This window comes from Arvicanthis niloticus, chromosome 6 (genome assembly GCF_011762505.2).
Source record: "Arvicanthis niloticus isolate mArvNil1 chromosome 6, mArvNil1.pat.X, whole genome shotgun sequence".
Classification (NCBI taxonomy): domain Eukaryota; kingdom Metazoa; phylum Chordata; class Mammalia; order Rodentia; family Muridae; genus Arvicanthis; species Arvicanthis niloticus.
In genome coordinates this window covers 44,981,732-45,004,725 of record NC_047663.1, presented here as the reverse complement: position 1 = coordinate 45,004,725, position 22,994 = coordinate 44,981,732, and the positions used below count along the sequence as shown (strand labels likewise).

At 39.2% G+C, this 22,994-nt stretch overlaps 1 protein-coding gene across 1 annotated transcript in view; it reads right to left on the bottom strand.

Annotated features, from left to right (window-relative positions):
* Nucleotides 1–22,994, bottom strand: part of Cpd (carboxypeptidase D) — a 67,110-nt gene that overhangs the window by 36,214 nt on the left and 7,902 nt on the right. Inside the window, exon 3 of the mRNA XM_034504955.2 lies at nt 990–1,132. Coding sequence (XP_034360846.1) covers nt 990–1,132 — 143 coding nt within the window. The remainder of the gene's footprint in view (nt 1–989; nt 1,133–22,994) is intronic.

Sequence of the window (22,994 nt, the reverse complement as noted above, 5' to 3'; positions counted from 1 at the left end):
TATAGATTAAGGACTAAATTCTTTTTTTAAGATTTATTCTTATTTTGTGTATGTTTGCCTGCATGTATGTATGTGTATTACATGTCTGTTTGATGCTCCACAGAGGCCAGAAAAGTATGTTGGAACACCTGGCACTGGAATTACAGTAGGCTGTGAGCTACTATGTTGGTGCTAGAAACCAAACCCGGGTCCTCTGCTAAAACAGCCTGCTCTTAACCACTGAGCCACCTTTCTAGCCTCTGCACTAAATTCTTATATTTAAGTTATAAAAATCTCTAAAAGTGTTTTTGAAGTTCCCTCTCTTTAAAGTCAAGCTTCAAATTTCCTCTTCAAACTATAATTTCTGGTACAGTCAATAGTGGCATGAACATTTCTGATATTTACACTAAACTGATACATATTCACAATGGAAAAGGGTCTCTAGCAAACACATGGCATTGTCAACCTGACAGTACAAATTTATAGGGTTTTCTTGGTGTCAGGAATTGAACTCAGGGCTTCATTCATTCCAAACCCTCCTTTTACTACTGAGCTATACCACAAACCCCCACTAAAAATTTAGCCAATTATTTCCATTTGTTCTAATATTGTCAAAGGAAGCCTCCATGGAGCAAGGAGCAAGGATTGGGGGTTGGAGTAGAAAAGGCGGAGCTTGATGGACTCTAGTAGACCATAAACTAATAATTTCTACAGAGAATCTACAATCTTAAAACATATGAGATAAAGAACACGCTATTTGGCTTCTTCTTCATGTGCATTCAAATTTCTCCCCTATTTAACTCATTATTTCTAAATTGCACCTTCCAGCCAGCAATTTTTTCCCCCCGGTTTTTTTTGAGACAGGGTTTCTCTGTGTAGTCCTGGCTGTCCTGGAACTCACTCTGTAGACCAGGCTGGCCTCAAACTCAGAAATCCGCCTGCCTCTGCCTCCCAAGTGCTGGGATTAAAGGCGTGCGCCACCACCGCCCAGCCCAGCCAGCAATTTTTACCTTTTCAATCAATGTGATCAAAGACTCACGATTATTCTCCCATTCTTGTCGAAGCTGAGAAGCAGGTGGGTACTTGCAGCAAGACAATTCTAATGTGATCTCAAAACAGTTGGCCCATACATAATTGTAATCTTGCATACCACCTGCAATGTGACAGGGAAACAGGTTTATTTGCAGAAGAAAAGAATTCTACTTTCCCAAAGACTGAAGAAATTAAATCATCCAATTTTTTCCATGTACACAGTTTGTTTCCATTAAGTTGTTTGAAATTGAAGAAGACTCTTCAATTACATGAACTAAAAAGGGAGGTTTTATACACACTGGGAAGAAATTGTATGTGTGTGTATATGTGTGTGTGTGCATAAATACATATATATGTGAAATACATCTAACTGGTAGGATGAGCAGGTATGAAAAGTATGATTAAATCAACTAATAACCGTTTTAGTTGCTTACAATTTCAGACCAGTTCTACCAATTTTATATATTTATAGTATTTCCAGAAGTTACATGAGGTAGTTGTTACTATTTTGCCCATTTTACATATGTGAGAGGTCAGGCACAAAGATATTAATGAGCACACACTATTCTAGCTATAGTTAGGGAAACAGGGAGATGTCTACTGTGGGTTTATACTAACTGATGGAAGAGAAATGGCTCAAAAGGAGGTTGAGCGGTATGAGCCATAAAGAATCACACAGGGCTTTGGCACTGAGAAGTGTGAGTTATCAAAAAGGTGGCAAGAGACAAAGATTCCATCTAGGGTGGTGCAGCTACATAACTCGGGAAATGATAAGGGAATGGACTCTTTCGAAATGTGTGTAATGTGGAGAGACCTGGAAGACCAGCGCCCACAGCCAACCATTGTTCCCAAGTCACTCCTACACAAGCACAGTCACTAGCACAAGGGTCTAACCTCATCATTCCTGCTGCTTGATTCTCTCCCATCTTGTTTTAGGAGGTGAATAAAGAGTGGAGGAGGGGGCCATAACTTCTCTACAAGCTCACCTTGCTCCTAGAATGTGGGTAGGCAAACATGCAGAGAACCAGAAGCCTCCCACTGCTTTCCACATGTGAAACGGGTCCTGACCTTAGTCATTTCCATCATCTCTGAAAGACACCTCAAAGTTCAGGTTTGCTGGGAGTTTTTTGTTGTTTTGTTTGGGGAAGTTTGTTTGTTTGTTTGTTTGTTTTTAAACCTAGAACTTATCAAAATCCTCCTAAGGCACCTCTCCCTGGCGAAGCAGGCATCCTGTCTCAACTGTCCCCAGAGATTTTGGGTACACTCCTGGCAACACAAAATACAAATGTGCATTTTGAGAGTTATCTTTCTCCAACTCTTGGTACATTTTAGATGATAAATGCAAGATCCTTCAGCGCTCAGAAGAGGAAGACACATTCCCTTTAGACTTAGCACTAAAAGGTATCCTTAAGTGACAGCTCTTCTGCCCTTTACAGACTGAGAATCCTGGGTGTTATTTTTTTTTTTTTTAATTTCAGGTATTATTAACATGTTCTTTATTTCTTTGTTTGCAAAGTGTGAGCCTTAGGATCACAAAGGACTTTGAACCCTCGGACATCATGGTGTTCAAGAATGCATGGTGGTTTGACTATACAAGAAAGGCAGGAAGAGAGCACTGGAATGAGAGAAACATTCTGAGATCTGAGAGAAGTCAGTGTCACATCCAAAGCATAGCTCACTTCATAACTCCACCAAAGAACAGAGCTTACCCAGCAGTGTAGAAAGGCAGGTAACACGCACAAGAGACAGGATGCTGACAACACAGTAAATGAGTCTGATAAACTCATGTCCATCCATGCTAACCAAATGCTTGTCAACAAGGACAGGTTTTTAAAAATAATTTTAAGGTTAGCATAAAAGCGTTGGGTTTCATATTTATTTTATTTTTTAATTATGTTGAGGTACTGGTAGATGAGCCTGGGACCTCCATGTATAGACGAGTACACCACTGCCCAGGTGCATCCCTAGCAGAGGAGAAGCCTTTGTTACAATCTAGAGGTGACGACTATAGCAATAAAAAGAATATAGGGCTGGAGAAAGGGCTCTAAGTTAAGAGCATTGGCTGCTCTCTCAGAGGACCCAGGTTCAATTCCCAGCACCCACATAGTAGTTCACAACTGTCTCTAATATGACACCCTCACACAGACATACATGCAATACACATGAAATAAAAAATAAATTAAAAAGAAATAAAAGTATGATTATGCAGGTGACATGGTGGCTACACACATTAAGTATTCCAGTAAGGTCTTAAAGAAAGATGGCTAACTGAGGGATGGGCCTCTGCTAGGGATGCACCTGGGCAGTAGTGTACTCGTCTATGCATGGAGGTCCCAGGCTTGTCTCCCAGTACTTCAACATCATTTAAAAATAAAATAAATATGAAAGAAAAAGGGTCTCGAGGAATCAGAAGAATTGGTGGAAATGGAATTATAAAAGTGCTGGGCAGGCTGAAGAGATGGCTCAGTGGTTAAGAGCACTGACTGCTCTTCCAGAGGTCATGAGTTCAAATCCCAGCAACTACATGTGGCTCACAACCATCCATAATGAGTTCCGATGTCCTCTTATGGGGTGTCTGAAGACAGCTACAGTGTACTTACATATAATAAATAAATATATAAATTAATTAATTAATTAATTAATTAATTAAATACCTTTGGGCCAGAGCCAGCGGGGCTGGAGTGAGCAGGGAAAAGGGAAGGGAGAAAAAAGTGTTGGGCAAGATCTGGCATATGTGTGTTGAACAGTAGTTATGTAAGCTACAAGATGAATACATGGGAATCTATTGAGAGGTCAGCCTGGCGAGGGAGCTGGGTCTAAAAGAGGCTGTAGAATAGAGGCTATTGCATTAAAAGACTGTATTTTACTGTTCTGAACAGGAAAGTGGCATCAGGAATGGAAGATCTTATGGTCCAGAAAAGAGGAATAGAGAGTGAGAACAAGAAGCAGCAAGAGAGGGATATGGGGAAGGTACACAGCCTCGGTTGGCACTGTTAACAATGGTTCAAGTAAAACATACTTGACCTAAAGGTGGCAGTGACAAGATGGAAGGGAAGGAGGAGAGTGAAAACCTGATAGGGTTTGATGACCGCTGGGAGGTCAGGGAAAGGAAAGAACCAGAAAGGACCTCAGGCCTGACATCCCAACTACAGACAGAAGATTCTCGGCAGAGTGGGCAGAGGGGTGTGATAGCCTAGGTTCAGAGCAAGCTAAGTCTGAGTCGGAGGTATCTTCACAACAGTTAGATAGAACTATCCAAGAAGACATCTTAAAACTCAAATTTAAATCGTTTGGAATGGGGTCATTTAAGACTAGGAAGTTAATTCATCCACAGAAGGCACTGTTCTAGGTTATCTAGGGATAAAGTTATGAAGAGACAAAGTCTACACCAAGATCACATACATTCTTGGGCAAATCCAGAGAGTATCAGCTAGTGAGCAGTGTTGCATAGAGCCATGTGACATCTAGAGGCTGGTAACAGTGGAACAGCTCTGTGACAAGGGGCTTCATGACAGCTATTCTTCCTTGTTAACTAGACTCTGTTTAGAAGCATGTGGTAGTCATCCCTTGGGCACGTCTGTGAGTGGCTTTCCAGGGAGGTTAACTGAAGAGAGAAGACCCACACTGTGGAGTATGAGCAGCACCAGCGTTTCCCTTTCTGTTTCCTAAGTGCAGACCGTGTGACTATCCGTCACCCTCCCACACCATGCCTTCACTGCCATCATGGACTACATCCCCTTTGAGGTGAGTCAAAGTAAATCCTTCTTCCTTTAAGTTGTTTCTGATGGGCCCTTTGTCACATCAACAAGAAAACTAATACAGACTACTGAGCCAAAACATGAAAAACAAGACAGAAACAGCTGGGTAAAATCCACAGAGAAGAACATTCTGTGTAGAGGGCAAGACTTGCCAAGTTAGGGAAATGGGAATATGACTACTGTAGTTAAGAGAAATGGTTCAATATGAGGTTGAGTGATCTTAGCAGTGTAGGATCACACAGGGCTTTGGCACTGAGGATACCAAGTTTATAAAGTTTTAAGTTAATTTAAAGTTTTTAAGTTAATTTATTCTAAGTATAAATGAGATTACTGAAAAGTTATCATTTTGGTCTTATTCTGTTAAAGAATATATTCATAAGAATCATATTTAAGTATATATTACAATGTTATCTGCTGCCATAGTTTGGATGTGGTTTGTCCCACAATGGCTCATGTTCTGGAAGCTTAGTCCAGAGTGTGATGAGATTACAGGTGACTGAGCTTTCAAGAGGTAGTCTTTAACAAATGGTAATAAGGTCCCTGGGGTGTGGCCCTTGGGAGGGATTAAAACAGTTCTGATGGAATCCCAGTTAATTCTCAGAAAGAGTCTTTACAAAGCAGGCCCACCATTGCCTTGCATGTGGCTGATTCTCATTATTTTTCTGTCTTATCACCCTCTAGTCTAGAGGGCCCTCACCGGAAGCTACTGACAGACCTGCCTGATTGGAACTTCCTGCCTGTTAGTTATGTCTTCAAAACTGTCACCTCAATGTCTGAGAGAACAGTCTAGAGAAGAACCATTTATTTGGCCTCATAATTTCAAGTTCAGTCAGTTCAGAGCCATGTGAACTCAGGTGCTTGGACAGAACATCAGGATAGTGGGAATGTCAGCTCAGGAAGTTCTCTGCCTCATGGTCATCAGAAAGTACTGATAGGGAATACAAGAGTGTGCTTGGGTAAGACACAGTCCTGAAAGGCATTACCTCAATGACCTACCTCCTCTGACAGGCCCTACCTCCAATTTCTTTCTTTCTTTCTTTCTTTCTTTCTTTCTTTCTTTCTTTCTTTCTTTCTTTCTTTCTTTCTTTCTTTTTTTTAAAGGAATCATTTAGTGGTCTTATGAGTACACTGTAGCTGTCTTCTGACACACCAGAAGAGGGCATCAGATCCCATGGCAGATGGTTTGTGAGTCACCATGTGGTTGCTGGGAATTGAACTCAGAACCTCTGAAGGAACAGTCAATGCTCTTAACTACTAAGCCACCTCTCCAGCCCCCCTACCTCCAATTTCTTACCACCTTCTAATAATGCCATCAAATTGTAACTCTATTCATTAGGTTGGAGCCCTCCTAATCTAATCATTCCGGGAAATGCCTTTCAGACACACTGAAAGAATGTTTTCCAAGTCTCCTAAGGATTTCTTAATCTAAGCAGGTTATAATTAAGATTATCCATTGGAATCTCCAAAAACATAAGGTAAATAGGTCACTTCCCCTTATAAAGTTTTGAGTATCTTGTAATCACAATCCATCATAGAATAACAACTGCATTCATGCTGTATGTGGCAGATCTCTAGAATTTCTTCATCTTGCAAAACTGAAACCCTGTGCCCAGTGAACAGCTCTTTTTTTCTTCTCTTCAATTTTAGCTTCCTCATGAATTCTACTTCTTTATGACTGGCTTCCTTCATTTGGTATTACTGATAATAATACAATGGCCACTGTGTATAATAGATTAAACTAAGATTATTATAAAAATATAAATGAAAAAATATGACTAGCTAAAGTTTAGCCTTGTTGAAGAAGCAAAACAGAGAACACACAAAAATGTGACAGCAATATTTATATGAATTCATCTTTTTTTGCACAAGTAAAGTTTAATAACCACTTCATTATAAATATGAGAGTTCACATGTTAATCATGCCAGAGGGCAGTAAAACAGACTGTAACACTATAATAACAGCACTGTAAAAATAACCAAGCTCGGGTTCTAGCATTCTTTTATCTGTTGTTTATTTTTATTTCGGTAGCAATTTAGGAAATATTAACTAAAGAAAGCAGAAGGATTGTGTTTATATAACATTATAGAGTGTACCTCATCTGGTTTTCAGATGTAACTTTTATAGGTCTATAAGCACCCAGTTCTAAGCAATGGCACATGTACACCCTCATTTAAGTGAGCCCTCATGTAGTGAGCAGGAGAGCGCAGAAGTCTTTTAACAGTAAGATCTGGGGGCTACAGAGATGACTCAGTGGTTAAGGGGAACATGCATTGCTCTTCATGTTCAGGTTCTTCAGCTCACTGAGTTCCAAAGGACCTGATACCCTTCTGGCCTCCACAGGTGCTGCACACACAGGGATGTACATCCATGGAGGTAAAACATGCGTATACATAAAATGAAGATAAATAAAATCCTTTAAAAATACTTGAAAGTACATCTTAGCAATCTCTAGTCCCATAGATCACACACTTAAATATTGATTATTTAACAAATAACTCTATGAACAATACAAAACAACATAAAGGTCAGATTCTTGGAGCTGAGCTTCTCTCTGTAGGTCCTTTAGACCTGTGGTGATACCTCAGTGAGCAGTGTACCTAAGCATAATATTAGTGTTAGCTTCATAGTGCTATGGATGTCTAGTTTCCTTTGACAAACTATATTTAAGTGAAACACAAAACCATATAAAATGACATTAGAAATTTAAAAAGACAACTTAAAAATAGTATTTTGGGTATTGGGTTACACTTCTGATTGAGCATTACCAAACTTATAAAGCCTTTGATTAACATTTTTAAAAAAATTGTATAAAAGCAAAAAGGAAAAGGGGGCATGGGATGGGGTTTTCTAGGGAGGGGAACTGGGGAAAGGGAATGGCATCTGAAATGTAAATAAAATGTCCAATAAAAAAAATTTAAAAAAAAAAGTATTTTGGAGCTGAGTGTGGTGGCATACACCTTAAAACTCAGCCCTCAGGAGGCAGAAAGGCAGGTGAATCTCTAAATTCCAGGCAAGCCTGGTCTACAGGGTGAGAGCCTATCTTAATGAACAAAACAAACAACAATATTACTTGGGGGTTGGTGAAGACGCTCAGTGTTAGAAGCACTTGCAGCATAGGTCTGGATTCAGACACCAACATTACACTAAAAAGGACATAAATAAAAAGCATCTTTGCCATAAGCAGAAATTGTGACACCAAAAGGTTACCAATAAAAGTTGTAGGATTAAATACAATAAAATGTATGACACATACCATTATCATAAAACTTACTGTGGGAAACTTATAAAAATGTAAAATGTTCCCAATTTAATTTATAAATGTTAAATATAATGTTAAGTGAGGTAACACAATCTCAGAAAGAAGTAAGCCATGTGTTCTCTCTCATATATCAGAAGGCATAAAATCTTTACCATATATCAAATAAATTCCTTAATCTATATAGAATTTAATGTAAAAATTAATCATAAAACTAGAAGCCAATATGAATTAATCTATTTTTCAGAACAACTTTCTTACTTTGTTAACAAGATGTGGAATCATTAAAGAACAATAGATTTAGCTACCTAAAACCTATAAAGTATCTTTTAAAATACTAACATAAAAATTATAATTGTGTAGATATAGTACATTGTACCCATCCAATCTCCATCTGATAGATATTCCAATTTTGGTTTTATGTATATGTGCAATTATTTTTTTAAAAGTTATACATAGATCTTATAGTGGAGGTATTTCATGCCTTCTGGGTAAATATCCTCAAATGGCATGAACAATTCATAAAGTAATCTTATGTTTAACTTTGTAAAAAGTCTGATTTCTAAAGTGGCTATACCATTTCCACAATCTTACCAGCAATGGTGGACATCCAACAGCTCTGTATTACCTAGGTAAGTTCTTAAGTAACTGGCCAATTGTAAATGTCTTGGCATTCTATGAGATCTGCAGTGGTATCACTTTTGTGTTTTTAATTTGTAATATAATTAATACTCCACAATGCATATACCTTCCTAAGAAGGGACATCTTTCATATATACATTTATCACTATATTGAAAAATCTGTGAAGATAGAGACTAGGAAATGTTTCGAATGTAAGGATGTTTACAAGGGTCTCAAAAGCTTCTCTATCAAGTTCAGGCTCCTGAACTACACTCCAGGAGTGCACATCTGCCCTGAGATAGCATACTCAAACCACTAAAAACTGAAGTATACAAGAAAGAGTTCCAAGACTGGCCTGGGAAATACCAAGGACAGACCTCAAGAGCACCACAACCTTGCGAACTGACAGGAATCACACCCTACCTAAGGCGAGTCTGAACTTATAGTTGAATCTAACTAGGTCATTTCCTGCTAGAACAAGCAAACAAAAAACTTATCATAAGAAACAAGATTTAAACAAGGAAGGGAGAAGGAAAAAAAGGAGAGAAGGAAGGAGGGAGGGAGTTTTATGGCAATGTTGAGAGGCCTAACTAAACACTTGCTGCAGGAGCATCTGGTAGGAGAAACCACCATGCTATGGCAAATACTTCACGAACTTGGCAATGGTCAAAAAACAAAATCTATTTCTAAATTTCTAAAACCCAAAACAAATTAAAAACTCCCTAAAAGCAGAGAACAAAATGCAGGGAGAGCTCTGGAACGTACAAGGAAGACCTTTTAAATGCCTACTATAGTTTCTCAGCAAAAGCAGGCAGTCAGGAGGCTCAAGGCAAGTGTTTTAAAGGTCTAAACAAGACAGAACAAAGCAGCAACAACACCTCACGCGCCCATACCTGGGAACATCAACAACACCTCACAGCCTATAACCTGGGAACACCCATAACGCCTCACAGTCTATAACCTGGGGTTTTACAACCAATAAAAAATACCCTGTAGGAAGAAAGACAAAACAGATATTCAATAAGAGAAAACCAGAGAATCCACTGAAAGCAGACTGACCTTAACCTAACACAGAAATTTCCTCAGATAAAAGAGAAATCAATAATGAACAAATGAAAAACACCAGATGTAACTATCTGGGAACTATATAAACTACTTTTAGCCTACTAGGGTGGCACATGCTGTCTGTAATCCAAGCACTCAGAAGGCAGAAGCAGAAGTGTCTCAATTTTGAGGCCAGTCAGGCCCATACAGTAAGACCCTGTCTAAGAATCAAGGGCAAAGACAGTCGTTCAGTAGTAGAACACTTGCCCAGGATGTACAAGGCCCTGCATTCAGTTCCTAGTACACACACACACACACACACACACACACACACACAGAGCTAGTTTACTTTCTCATCAATCAGAAGGCTGAGACAGAAGGATCATAAATTTAAAGCCAGCCTGTGCTACACAAAAGAGCTTACCTCAAAATGTAACTTTACTCCCAAGCTTCCCAAACCGGAGGTATAATTAGAGAACTAATTAAAATTGTTTTTAAATCCAAACCTGCAGTGATTGTATATTCAATGAAAATGTTACAAACAAAACAGAACAAAAGAACAGCGACAGCTGGCAACCACAACCTGGGGTTATGAAGGAGACCAACTAAAAGAAACTGTCCAAAGGAATTAGCATTGCTGGACATCAGGTCATTTCACGTAGTGGCACAGATAAGTTAAAAGTAAGAACAAAACCAAAAAGGCCTGGAAAAACAGATGCTACGTGAACAGATTTAATGAGTGATGAATGGCTTGGAACCTTAGGTCACTGGATAGTGCTTGCCTAGCATGTGCAAGGTCTGGGGGTGAATTCCTAGAACCACAAGGATGAACACAAGGAGAAGAGAAAGAAGAGGGGAAAATAAGAAAAGAAAGGAGGAGAGGGAGACAGGGGAGAAAGACACAAGGTAAGAAAAGCCATGAAGTCAGATGTAGTACTAGTACTCTCCAGAGGAATAGAAAGATAGGATAAAGGGTCACTCCACTAAGGCAAGCTACCCTAAGAATGAGAGTGTCTAAACCAGAACTTCAAAATACAGGAGACAGGAACTGATAACCCCGGGAAGACAAATCCGCAATCTACTTCAACATTCTTCAGCAATCATCAGAACAAAGGGGCAGGGTTAGCAGAGGGCAGAGAATCCACAGAGCAGCGACTGAGTAGGTCTGAAGGCTGTGTACACCGTCCCCACCCACCAGCAGCAGAGTACACATGCTTTCCAAACATATCATCACACACCACATCCTGGGCCACGAAACAAACAGGCTTAAAGGAGGGAAGTCCTGCTCTGTATGTTCTCTGGCCATGGGGGAAAGTGATCTCACAAAGTATTTTTTTTTTTTCTTGATAAAACCTCCTAAGAGAAAAGTACATTTTCCTTATGATGACTTTTGAAAGGTAATTCACATATTGCATTACCTCCCTTAATCTACATTTTTCTCATGACTCAGTTAGAAGGACAGAAAACAAACTTATTTCACAGGGCCAAACAACAAAAAAGCTATTCTACCTTTAGAAAATCAAAAAGTCTTTAGTCACCAGCTTCAATTAATAATTTAGAAATTTCCTCTAAAATTACCTAAAAACCTGGAAAAAATGGAGATGCTATTTGACTTATGAATAATTTAAGAATTTTTTTGTGAGATGCCACAGATATGCAGCAGTTGACATCTGTGTTGAATTTAACATTTGTTTTTTGATACTAAATATCAAAGGCCTCGTAAGTATAAGAAATACAAGCAGTCGGTTTGGATCTGTTGTTTTGATTTTTTTTCCATCAACACAAGACCTAGCCGCACAAAGCTAGCCTTCACTGCAACAGGAAGCAGCCACTGATCCGTAAACAGATCTGATGATGCCGCCAGCAGCCACTGCCAAATTCAGTCAAGACATTTACCTATTTTTTTTTTTTTTAGGCTAGTATATAATTTGACTCAATGTAAAGGAGAAATGTTAGACTTCACAATAACATTTGAATACGGGCAAAGAAAATTTTAATTTGGGGACTAAAATATTCAGCTATAGGCATACCCAAGGCAATAAAAAATCTTAATGACAGTAGGAAGGATCTGCTATTTGTCTTATTAATAGCTGTAATAAACAAGCCTCCTTGAACGCTTAATCTCCTAGGGTGCTATTCAAGCCAATGATCTTCAACTTACACTAACTTGAAAAATTATGCAACAATTCACAAATTATTGATTTCTGTGTTGCTGAGGACCAAAGCCAGGGCCTTAAAGATACCAGGCAAGCACTGTGCTGCTGAGCAAGCTTCCCAGCTTACTCACAGATATTGAGTTGGTATCCAAATGGTTTAATCTTAAAATTGAGCAGTTGTAAGCAAAATGATATCCTGCATAACAAAACGTTAAATAAAACTTCAACATTACTTTAAACATATTCAAATAAATGAAAATGGCAAAGAAATTTGATTTTTAGAATTTTATTTTTCTTTCATTTTAAAAGCTTACTGATATTTTTGCCTTTATGCATGTCTATGCACCCTGTATGTACAGTGCCCACGTAGAGAAGAGATCCCCTGGTACTGGAGTTACAGATGATTGTAAGCCACCAAAGGAAACCAAACCCAGGTCCTCAGGAAGAGCAGCCAGTGCTCTTAGCCTCTGAGCCATCTCTCCAGCCCTAAGAAACTATTAGAACCTGTCCAGTGCTACAACCAACTGTTACCAACGGCAGTATTCATTGCTATAGGGAGCTAAAGGTTCTCTGATCCAATGATCTACTCATAGCCATTACTCTTCATTTTCCAACTCATCTTCATCTGCTTTCAGATATTCAATTTACCTCTATAGCAGAGCAAGTCCCTGTTGCTGGTTTTAGCACAGAGATCTGCCTTTGAAGAGGAGAGAGACATCAAAACAGTCAATATTTATTGAAAAATATTACCCTGTTACTCTTCTCTCCTAAACTGAAGCTTCCATGTTAAAACAGCAACTATCAAGCTGGACACTTGGAGGGGCAGGCAAGTCTCTAAATTCAACACCAGCCTAGTCTACAAAGTGACTGCCAGGACAGCCTAGGCTACAAAGAGAGACCCTGCCTCAAAAAACCAACTAACGAACCAGCCAGCCAAACAAACAGACAAACAAAAACCAAGCCCAACAGCAACTAAAAAACCCCAGCAACTTCCCCCCTCTTCCGAGGCTCAGGTAACATTCCAGAAACTGTGCTTGTTTTATTAGTGTTTTTGTTATTCTCTTACAGTACCTGTTTAATTTTTAAGTTAGGTGTTGTAAGAGAGTAACAGCAACTGGTAAAATAAAGCAAGTGTAACAAATACTATACTGAAAGCCACAGGAGTGTGCCACTGTCTTACTGGAACAGACTCATTTCTCTTGTGTGGAGGTGATGTGAGCATTACTTGAACTGGAACACACAATATTTGAAAAACCAAGTGGAAACCAGAGACTATTGGGCAGGGAGCGTACACAGTGTGGATATTCTCATCAAAGGAATGAGTCATGTCCCAGGCAAGATACAAGCAGAATGATGTAAGATTCCATTGTGCTGCTCAGATCAGTACATAATTTAAAGCTTATCAATCACTTATGGCTGGAATTTTCCATTTAAGACTTTCAGACTATGACTGATGGCTGGTAAATGAAATGCAGGAAAGCCTAACTTTAGATAAGGGCAGACTTCTCAGAGTTTCAAAAGGTAGCAAGAAATTTTCACAATTTCAATTTCTGTATGTACTATAAATGATAGTTCTGCACTCCAAGATACTTTTACAAGTCAATAAATATAACATTCATTTAAAAATTTAAGGAGGAACACTGAACCAAATGAATGACAAATACAGGTTCAGGTAGGCAGAATTTTTCTTTGTAATCCTGGCTGTTCTGGAAGAAGTCACTTTGTAGACTAGGCTGGCCTTGAACTTGAGAGACTTGCCTGACTCTCCAACTGTGCTTTAAAAAAAAAAAAAAAAAATGCCCCCAATTTTAAATCTTTAAATTCAAGTTGTTTAATCCCTACTAGAACTTGTTATTTGCACTCGGGTCACTTCTGTGAGCATCCACTTCCTTCACCACTCCCACTAGATATATATTTGCTAATGATATGATTCTAGAGAACTAGACTAATTACACAGTCTTGCCTGGTCTCTGTTCCCACTTGGTCAACACTCTCTCACATCTCTGAATTGTATTTTTCCTTATAAAATGTTCTTGATCATCTGAATTACACAGAAAAGGGGTCATGGGCTGAAAACATCTAATTCATAAACATGAGCTCTGAAACCCTGAGAGATGAATCCTAGGCAGCACATGTGGCTCTCTTGGTGAAGGCAGGAAAGGTTCTCCTGAGCCCATCATCATATTACAAAGTACACAAGTGTGCTGCTCCTAAAGGTCAGTACTAGGGTGGACCACAGCTCACGAAAGCAAACTCGTGACTCAGGAAGAAGCAAGTGTTCTGTTTGAACAAAGTTTTATATCTTTTTTTTTTCCTTTTACATTAGATAGCGCTCAGATTTAAGAGGAGAAAGAAAAAGGAATAAAGCTTCAACCAGGTCTTTAATGTACAAGATGAGTTAAGAACGAAAACAATTTCTAACACAAATTTCGCTATCAATCATACTTGTGAAATGTGAACAGGCTGACACTTGGTGCTTGAACTGTCAGCATTCCTTCATGAAAACCTCTTGGTGAAAAATGCTACAAACATTTTCACTCCAGAGGTAAAAAATCACCCATCTGTTCAACTATGTTCTAGTTGAATTTTGACTCTAAGCAATTAAATTATGCCAAGAAACTGTATCGATTCCATTTTCAGAACTGTGGACTGACACATGCCCATCACATGTCTTACAACCCTGAGCCTCTTTTTATTTTGATCCCACTGAGGCTCTAGAAGCTGTTTCTTAACAGCTCCTTAGTACTTTGTGACTGGAAGATTAAGTACTACCTCTGCTGTCACTCTTCTCCCACAGAAAGGTCGGACTCGGGTGGATCTTTTCTGTGGGTTCTCCTTGACACTTCACCAGTACTAGTCCTTTGATTCATCTTGCACAATTTTTATTTATTTGTTTTAGTTAATCTTCTCTAATATATTACATACTGGCTAGTTCCCCTTCTTCCTGTCTTCACAGCTTCCTCACCCCCTTCAGCCCTCCCCCAAATACACACCTCTTCTGTTTCCCTTCAGAAAAGGGAAGGCCTCTGGGGATGCCAACCAAACATGGCCTATCAAGTTACAGTAAGACTACACACATCTCCTCACTTTAAGGCTGGGTGAGGCAACCCAGTAGGAGAAAAGGGATCCCAAAAGCAGACAAAAGAGTCAGAGATAGCCCTGCTCCCACTGTTACAAATTCCACAGGAAGACCAAGCTGCACAACTTTAACACATATGCAGAAGACCTAGCTCAGACTCATGCAGGCTCCCTGATCTTTATTTCTCATGCCTCTCATACACCCTTTCATCCCTGTGTATTCCTGTGGATAAAGCACTTAGCATCAAGAGATCACATTCCAGATAACTATAAAAACCCTCCCTAGGTTCCCTTCCTCTAGGACCCTGTCCCTTTCCACACAGAGTTAAAAGTAATCTGAGATGAGCAGTGCCACCCTGCCAAACACAGTGGTTCATGATTGTAAAGAAGAGGGTGTTGTGGGGTGAAGGCAGGAGAGTGAGTTACTAGGAAGCTTCCTAGAGGCGCAGTGACCTGTAAAGGTCCACATTTGCCGGCAAAGGACAAAGAGTCCAGCGAACAGGGGAGCAGAGGACAAGGCGTTAAGTAGGTTGGATCAGACTCTGTCGCAGCTCAGCCCTGATCCTATGAAACATGAAACCAGCAGACACGGCAGACACAGAACCTTTCAGATTTCTTCCATGTATTGTTTTGGTTTTACTGCATAGCTTTAAATACAAAGTCACACTTGTAAGACACTGACACACACTTCCTAAGCCTGTCAACTCTACCTCAGATTAGTAAATGAACTTCAGGAAACCAGCCATGAAGCAGTGCTCTCTGCATAACGTTCTTCAGGTCAGACTGGTTTGTCTCTGCTATTTGGATCTACTAGTCTTCATGACTGAACAGCTACTGAGAGAGAATAAATGCTTTATGATTCTTATGAACCCATCTTTTATTAATAGCAAATACTGTGTTTATTTTTTTCAGTTATGCATTGCATATTTAATTCTGTGCTTTAGAATCCAGTTTTCTGGTACATATCCTATTTAATGACATAGGGATCAGTCAAGCCAGTGCACTTCAGTATTTAGAGCACATTAGTGCTGCTCAGAGTAATGGCCTTTTTTTTTTTTTTTTTTTTTTTTGGTTTTTCGAGACAGGGTTTCTCTGTGTAGCCCTGGCTGTCCTGGAACTCACTCTGTAGACCAGGCTGGCCTCAAACTCAGAAATCCGCCTGCCTCTGCCTCCCAAGTGCTGGGATTAAAGGCATGCACCACCACTGCCTGGCCAAGTAATGGCCATTTAAAGGAAGAATGTGAATGTCCACATGATCAAGGAGTTCACGCTTTTACAAACTGGCTCTGTGTATGTGATATGCTATCTGCTCACATTTCATAACTCATAAAAACAGAGAGAAGAAGGCTTGAAAATCAATACAATGTTTCCTTCTTCCAAAGCAAGAGGAAGAATCCTAACTGCCAGTTTGAAAAGGCTCAGTTCCATGTTAGCAACAACTTAAGAAACAGAGAAAAGCCCCATAAATATAAAGCATTACAGCAGCTGTCCTGAATGTGACATGTGAACAGCACATGAGGCTGGTGACGATATTTCTGAGTAATTTCCTGACTCAATAATCATTCAAATTATAGGGAAAACAACCCAAGGTAAGTTGTAGCTCAGTATATAAACAAGCCAGGACAAAAGAAAAAAAGAGTTATCATGTGCAAATTCTAAGGTGTTTGTTCCTATTAGAAAAAAAAAAATGAAAGCAATTCAGTTCTATGGCAGCAGTGATCAAGAGCACAGCTGTTCCAAGCTGGAGGCCACTGCCCATTACTGGGTTATAAGAGATGTTAGTGGGTTTAGACACACTTTTAAAATAAATGAAATAGTACAGACTAGAAAAAATGGCACATACATTACAATGGCAAGTTAGTTATCAGATGTTTGCAGTGGTGGGGAATTAGAACCTGCTATGTGCTCAGTAAGTGCTCTACCACTGAGCTACATCCCTAGGCCCACATTTAGGTACTGTCTCATCAAGTTTTTTAAAAAAGGTTTTTAACATATATACACATTGATGAAATGTATATAAGCAACCAAAAGGGACTGGTGAGATACTCAGTGGCAAACAGTGCATGGTAGTCTTTGTAGAGGAGCCAGTTAGGTGGCCAGCACCCATGCCAGACAGCTCACAACCACCGAGAATTCCAGCTACATGGGAACACAGACAGCAGCACTCTCATGCACCAAAATATAGGTATACACATAATTTTAAAAATGTAAAGGTATTTCAATTAGTCTTGGGTTTCTTGCATTTCCTAAACTATTTAACTATATATATACATATATATGTATGTTTATACATACACATGTGTATGTATGTATATATATATGTATATATATACAGTGATTCTTTCTTATGTGTGTGTATGCATTTGTGTGACTGTTCATGTGGTGTGTGTGTGTGTTCATGCATGCACGCATGAGTTTGTGGGTGCCAGAAAACAATCTAAAGTTCATCCTTAAGAACACAGTCCATCTTCCAGAAAGGTCTCTCACTGGTCTGGAGCTCACCAATTAAGCTAGAATGGTTGGCCTGCAAGTCCCAAGGACCCTTCTCCTCCTCTGCATCCCCAGTGCTGGGATGCTAAGACAGCAGCACTCACGTGCACAGACACATAGGTTTACACGTAATTTTAAAAATGTAAAGCCATTTCATATTATAGGATACTAGTGAAATAAAAAAAAAAAAAAAAAAAAACACTATGACCTACCATAAGGCCAACTTATTTTATCACCATAGAAGTAAATGTAGGAAGAATATTTTTAGGAATTTTGAGTCCAAAGTTCAGGTGTCTAATATTGTAAACTATGTAAACCATTTTTTTTACAAGAACAACAAGAACTTGTTTATTCAACTATTCACAAAAGATGTACTGTTTGCTTTCTATATACAAGACATGATTCAAAGTCAAGGAAATAAAATACCAAATAAAATCAAAATCCTGCCCCAGAGAAGTGGAAGCTCTTGCAAAGATAAGTAGTTACAGTGCCTGATGCAAAGCTAAGTGCTTAAAATAGTTCTCAGCTGAACCTCATATTCCTATGAAGCAGATTATACTGTTTTATCTTTATTTTATAGATAGGGATCGAGAGTGAAAGAATTCATTAACATGGTAAAGATCAACTAATCGCTCATCTATATACACACAGAACTGAAATTCAAATTGAAACTGTCAGGTACCAAGGCTCTGCTCTTAGCCTTATGCCTGTGTCTATGGGAAGGTAAAATATAACCATGTCCTGCCCTAGATGGTGCTAACATTTACAAAGAATGGTGACTTTGGTAAAATCATTTCAATTATAGTCTTGGGTTTCTTGCCTTTCCTAAACTATACAACTATATATAGAGAGATTCCTTCTTATGTGTGTGTGTATGCATTTGTGTAACTATTCGTGTGTGTGTGTGTGTGTGTATCAGAGAACAATCTCAAGTTCATCCTCAAGAACATAATCCACCTTCAAGAAAGGTCTCTTACTGGTCTGGTGCTCACCAATGAAGCTAGAATAGTTGGCCGGCAAGCCCCAAGGATCCTCCACTTCCTCTGCCTTCCCAGGGTTGGGATGATAAGCCACACACCATACATCTGGCATTTTTACATAAAACTCAGATGCTTGTGCTATCTCCCCAGTCCTCAAAGACAAAAACTCTTGAAAAGGTGACACAAACTACAGCCCAGTTTCATTAAATATGATTTGGAATATACATATTAAACCATCAGCTAATTTTTATGTCTTAAAACCTTTCAAGATGGCTACTCGGGTGGCTGAGACAGGAGGATCAAGCTCAATTCAAGCCTGGGCAACTTAGTGAGACCGTCTCAAAACAGAATTTAGAGGCTAGAGAGGTGGGTCTGTGGTCAGCACTGGCTGCTCTTGCAGGGGACACAGGCTGAGTTCCCAGCACCCACACATTGGCTTACAACTGTCTGTAAGTCCAGTTCCAGGGGATTGGACTCACTCCTTGGCCTCCTCAGGCACCAGGCATGCATGCGGTATACATACATACATACATCCAAACATTAACACACATCAAATAAAAATAAATCTTAAAAGAAATTTAAACTTTAAAGGAGAGCTAGGGATGTAGCTCAATGGCAGAATGTTGCTAGTATGCACAAAATCCTGGGTTCAGTCTCTAGTACTGTCTTAAAAAACAATACACAGTCAAGCAAGAACAAAAGAAAGAGTGAGGGACAGGCATGCCAATGGCAGAGGACTCAGCATTGTGCTGGTTAAATCTCCTGGCTAGACTCTCACAATCATGCAGCCATTCCCTACCCGGATCCTGTGGGTTTGAAAGACATGTTGAGAGAAGCCAGGGCAACTTATGGGCAGCTAAGCATGCGTGTCAGCCTTGGCAAGCAACGTGAAGGTGTTGGCAGCCACATTACCCCACTCCCACACTACTTATCTGCTATCTGATCCTTGCAAGTAGCAACTGTCTCTGCTCTGCTCTTACTGTTTCCCTATTGCCTAGAGCAGAATATGGAACATGGCAGGCAGTCAGGAACATTTACTACGTGAACAGCTATATTGTGTAAGTGAGTTCATCTCTTAGTCCTTGGATTTTTATAAAGCAAAAAGGACCAAACTAAATCACTATATTCATTTTCAACTCTAAGATATCTACACTTCTTTGAGGAGGAATTCATAAGTACATCACACAGAGTATTGGTGAAGCCATTCCAGGACATCCGGCCTTAAAAATATGCCCAGTCACAGGTTTTACTCTCCCTTTGGTCCTGCACGAGATAAACAAGATGATTTTATCCTGTTCAAGCTACTGGAGCCAGCACGGCTTTCTCTTTAGGAAGCAGTTTCTATGGCAGGAAGAGAAGCTAGCTACTGTAGAGACAACACAGCACATCTGACTGGTCAGCTCACACAAAAGGGATGGATGTTGATGCTCACAAAACAAAGAACAATGGCAGCCACAAAGCTTAGCTTCCTCAGAGGAGGGGAGAAAGAGACACTTCATAACTGGCTTAATGGAATAATCTGTGACTATGTTGCAAAGTACACTTCTTTTCTCTGAAAAATGCACGGTTATTTTTCAAACTGTGTTTTAGTCTATGCTTCATTCAATTGTCAATTAGAAATTATTTTTTAAACTTTTAAGGTGTTTTTTTTTTTAACCAAAAAGATAAGGTAACTTATCATTCATCCCATTATCTTAAGTAATATCTTTAATTCATACAATAACTTGACGGACTCACAAAACTATTGGTTTACAAAGTTAGATATTAATCAATTTATTTCTGAAGATTGACATGTAAGGATTATACATTAAAGTACGTCTCTTACCAGTGGGTTTCAAACAATGTCCAACTTTAACAAGGGAAGAAGTTAGCTGCTGAATATTTCAGCCTTGTTGTAGATGTTTGTAACATATAAAATATGGATAGAAACTACAGGGTGTCAGGAAATTCTAGAAGGTATTCAGTCCTCTAATTTAGGACTCCTTTTCAGTATATGCAGCTAGACATTAAAAAAAAAAAAAAAAAATCAAAAAGTGGCTGGGCAGTGGTGGCGCATGCCTTTAATCCCAGCACTTGGGAGGCAGAGGCAGGCGTATTTCTGAGTTTGAGGCCAGCCTGGTCTACAGAGTGAGTTCCAGGACAGCCAGGGCTATACAGAGAAGCCCTGCCTTGAAAAACAAAACAAAAACAAAAACAAAAAACAAAACAAACAAGCAAAACAAAAATCAAAAAATAATTAGCCAGGCATGATAGTACACGCCTTTGATCCCAGCACTTGGGAAGGGGAGACAGGAGAATCTGGGTTTGAGACCAGACTGGTCTACACAGAGTTACATGGTGAGACCCTGTCTCAAAAAACAACAAAAAAAACCAAAGATCTCAAAGGCATAAAGGTGAATTAAGAGATATGTCACAAGATGTTCTATAATGAGATTGCCAGCAGAAAAGTAAAGAACAGCACAGCATCTCATCGTGGACTCTAATGACATTCCTGTAAGCTGAACTGTTCTTCTGCTTAAGTTTTGAAGATTTTTAAAGACAGTCTAGCTGTGTAGCTCAGGCTGGCCTCAGACTGTGATCCTGCTACCTTGGTCTTCTGAGTACTGGGACTATATGTGTGCCACCATGCCTAGCTTCTTTCTGTATATTATTTGTGTGCAGGTGAGGTATGCCCCTATATGTGTGAAGAGAGGAAGATGTCAATATCTTCCTGCCTCAGGCTCCAATCTCACTGAACCTGAAGATTATCTGTTAAGTTTCCAGGATCCTCCATCTGTCAAGGTTAGGTCACAGGCACACATGCTACACAGGGCTATTATGTGGGTGCTGGGGATTTGAACTCAAGTCCTCTTGCTTTCAAAATAAGTGCTCTTACTTACTGAGCCATCTTCTAGACCCACTTCTACATTGTGCTTTATTATTCTGAAAATTTCAAATGGTAGCTACTTTCATGATTTTTAATTTATTATTTACCTTTCATAAGTATGGGTATTTTGCCTGTATGTATGTCTGTACACCATGAGTACCTGTTGCACTTGGAGGCCAGAAGAGGGCTACAGAACCCCTGGAACTGGACTTACAGACAGTTCAGACAGTTGTGGATAGATGTGAGCTGTCATGTGGAGATGAGGAATTGAACCTCTGGAAGGGCAGCAAGTGCTCTTACCTGATGAGCCATCTCTCTAGCCCCACTTTCATGGCTTTTAAATGAAAGACAAACAATTCAAGCTTGTTTTAATAACTTTCTGAGAGAGTGTGTGTGGCGTACATCCATGTAGGCACATGCATTTGGAGATGGCCATGCATACAGCTGCATACGATTGAGGGTGTGCATGCACACGTGTATGGAGACAATCGGTTGATATCAGGTGTCCTCTTTCACTGTCCAGTTTATTTTCTGGGCAAGGTCCCTTGCTGAACTCAATTCAGCTAGCCTAGTTAGTCCAGGGGATTCCCATCTCTGTTTCTGGAACTCTGGGAATACAGATGGGCCACAGACCCATCTGTAAGGTTTTGTGAGTTCTGGAGATTTATTTCACAAGCATTTTATCCACCTGGGCATCTACCCAGACTTTAATAATCTGTATATTTCTTCTAGGAAAGTAAATGCTATGATCACTATGGAAAAGAGTTTGATGCCCTCTTAAAAGCTAAATACAAAACTAATCATGACCCAGCAGTTCCACTCCTAGCCATATATACCAAGAATTGAGACTGAGGACTCAGACATTTCCTGGTACAATAGTGTTCACTACAGCATTACTCCTCAACAGTGAAGTAGAAATGACTCAGTGCCACCAACAGAACATGAATAGAAAAAAATCTTTTACGTATCTGTGCATATATGATATGTATTTTATAGAGAGAGAATACTATTTAACTACACAAAGAAACGATGTTCAGAATGGGTGAATACTAAGAACATTATGGTAAGTGAGGCACACTAGATGCAAAAGTACAAATAGTTTATGACTTTAACTATGTGAAATATCTAGGATAGGCAAATTCACAGAGATTAACAGTTTCCTGTAACTAAGGAAAGGGAGATAATAGGAATTACCTAATCATTACAGAGTATCTGAGTAATGGATATATAATACTGTGAATGTTCTTACTATCACTGGAGTCTTATACCTAGAAAATTGGCCAAGCATTGTGGTATAACCATGTACTCTCAGTACTCAGGACACTGGGGGCAAGATGGTAAAGTGGTCATGGCTGGAACAGTTGGGCTGACGTGATAAAGGACTTGTCTAGGTTGACTGGGCCCTTGGAGTTTGATTCCTCAGCACCACAAAAATTTTCACAAAAACAGGCATCCACATGCATGAGAAAGCAAAGAAACCAGAATGGCAAATTTTCTGCTAAATATATATGTATAATATATATTTAAATATATGCATATATTTATATTAATAACATATAAATGCATTACATTTAAATATGTTTATGTAGTATATTATATAAATTATAATGTATATATTTATACAAACGGTTTTATATAAATTGTGCTATATATTAAAATATATGTATATAAAAGTATAATATATATTTAAATATATAATCCTGTATTTTAATATATTTATATTAAAATATAA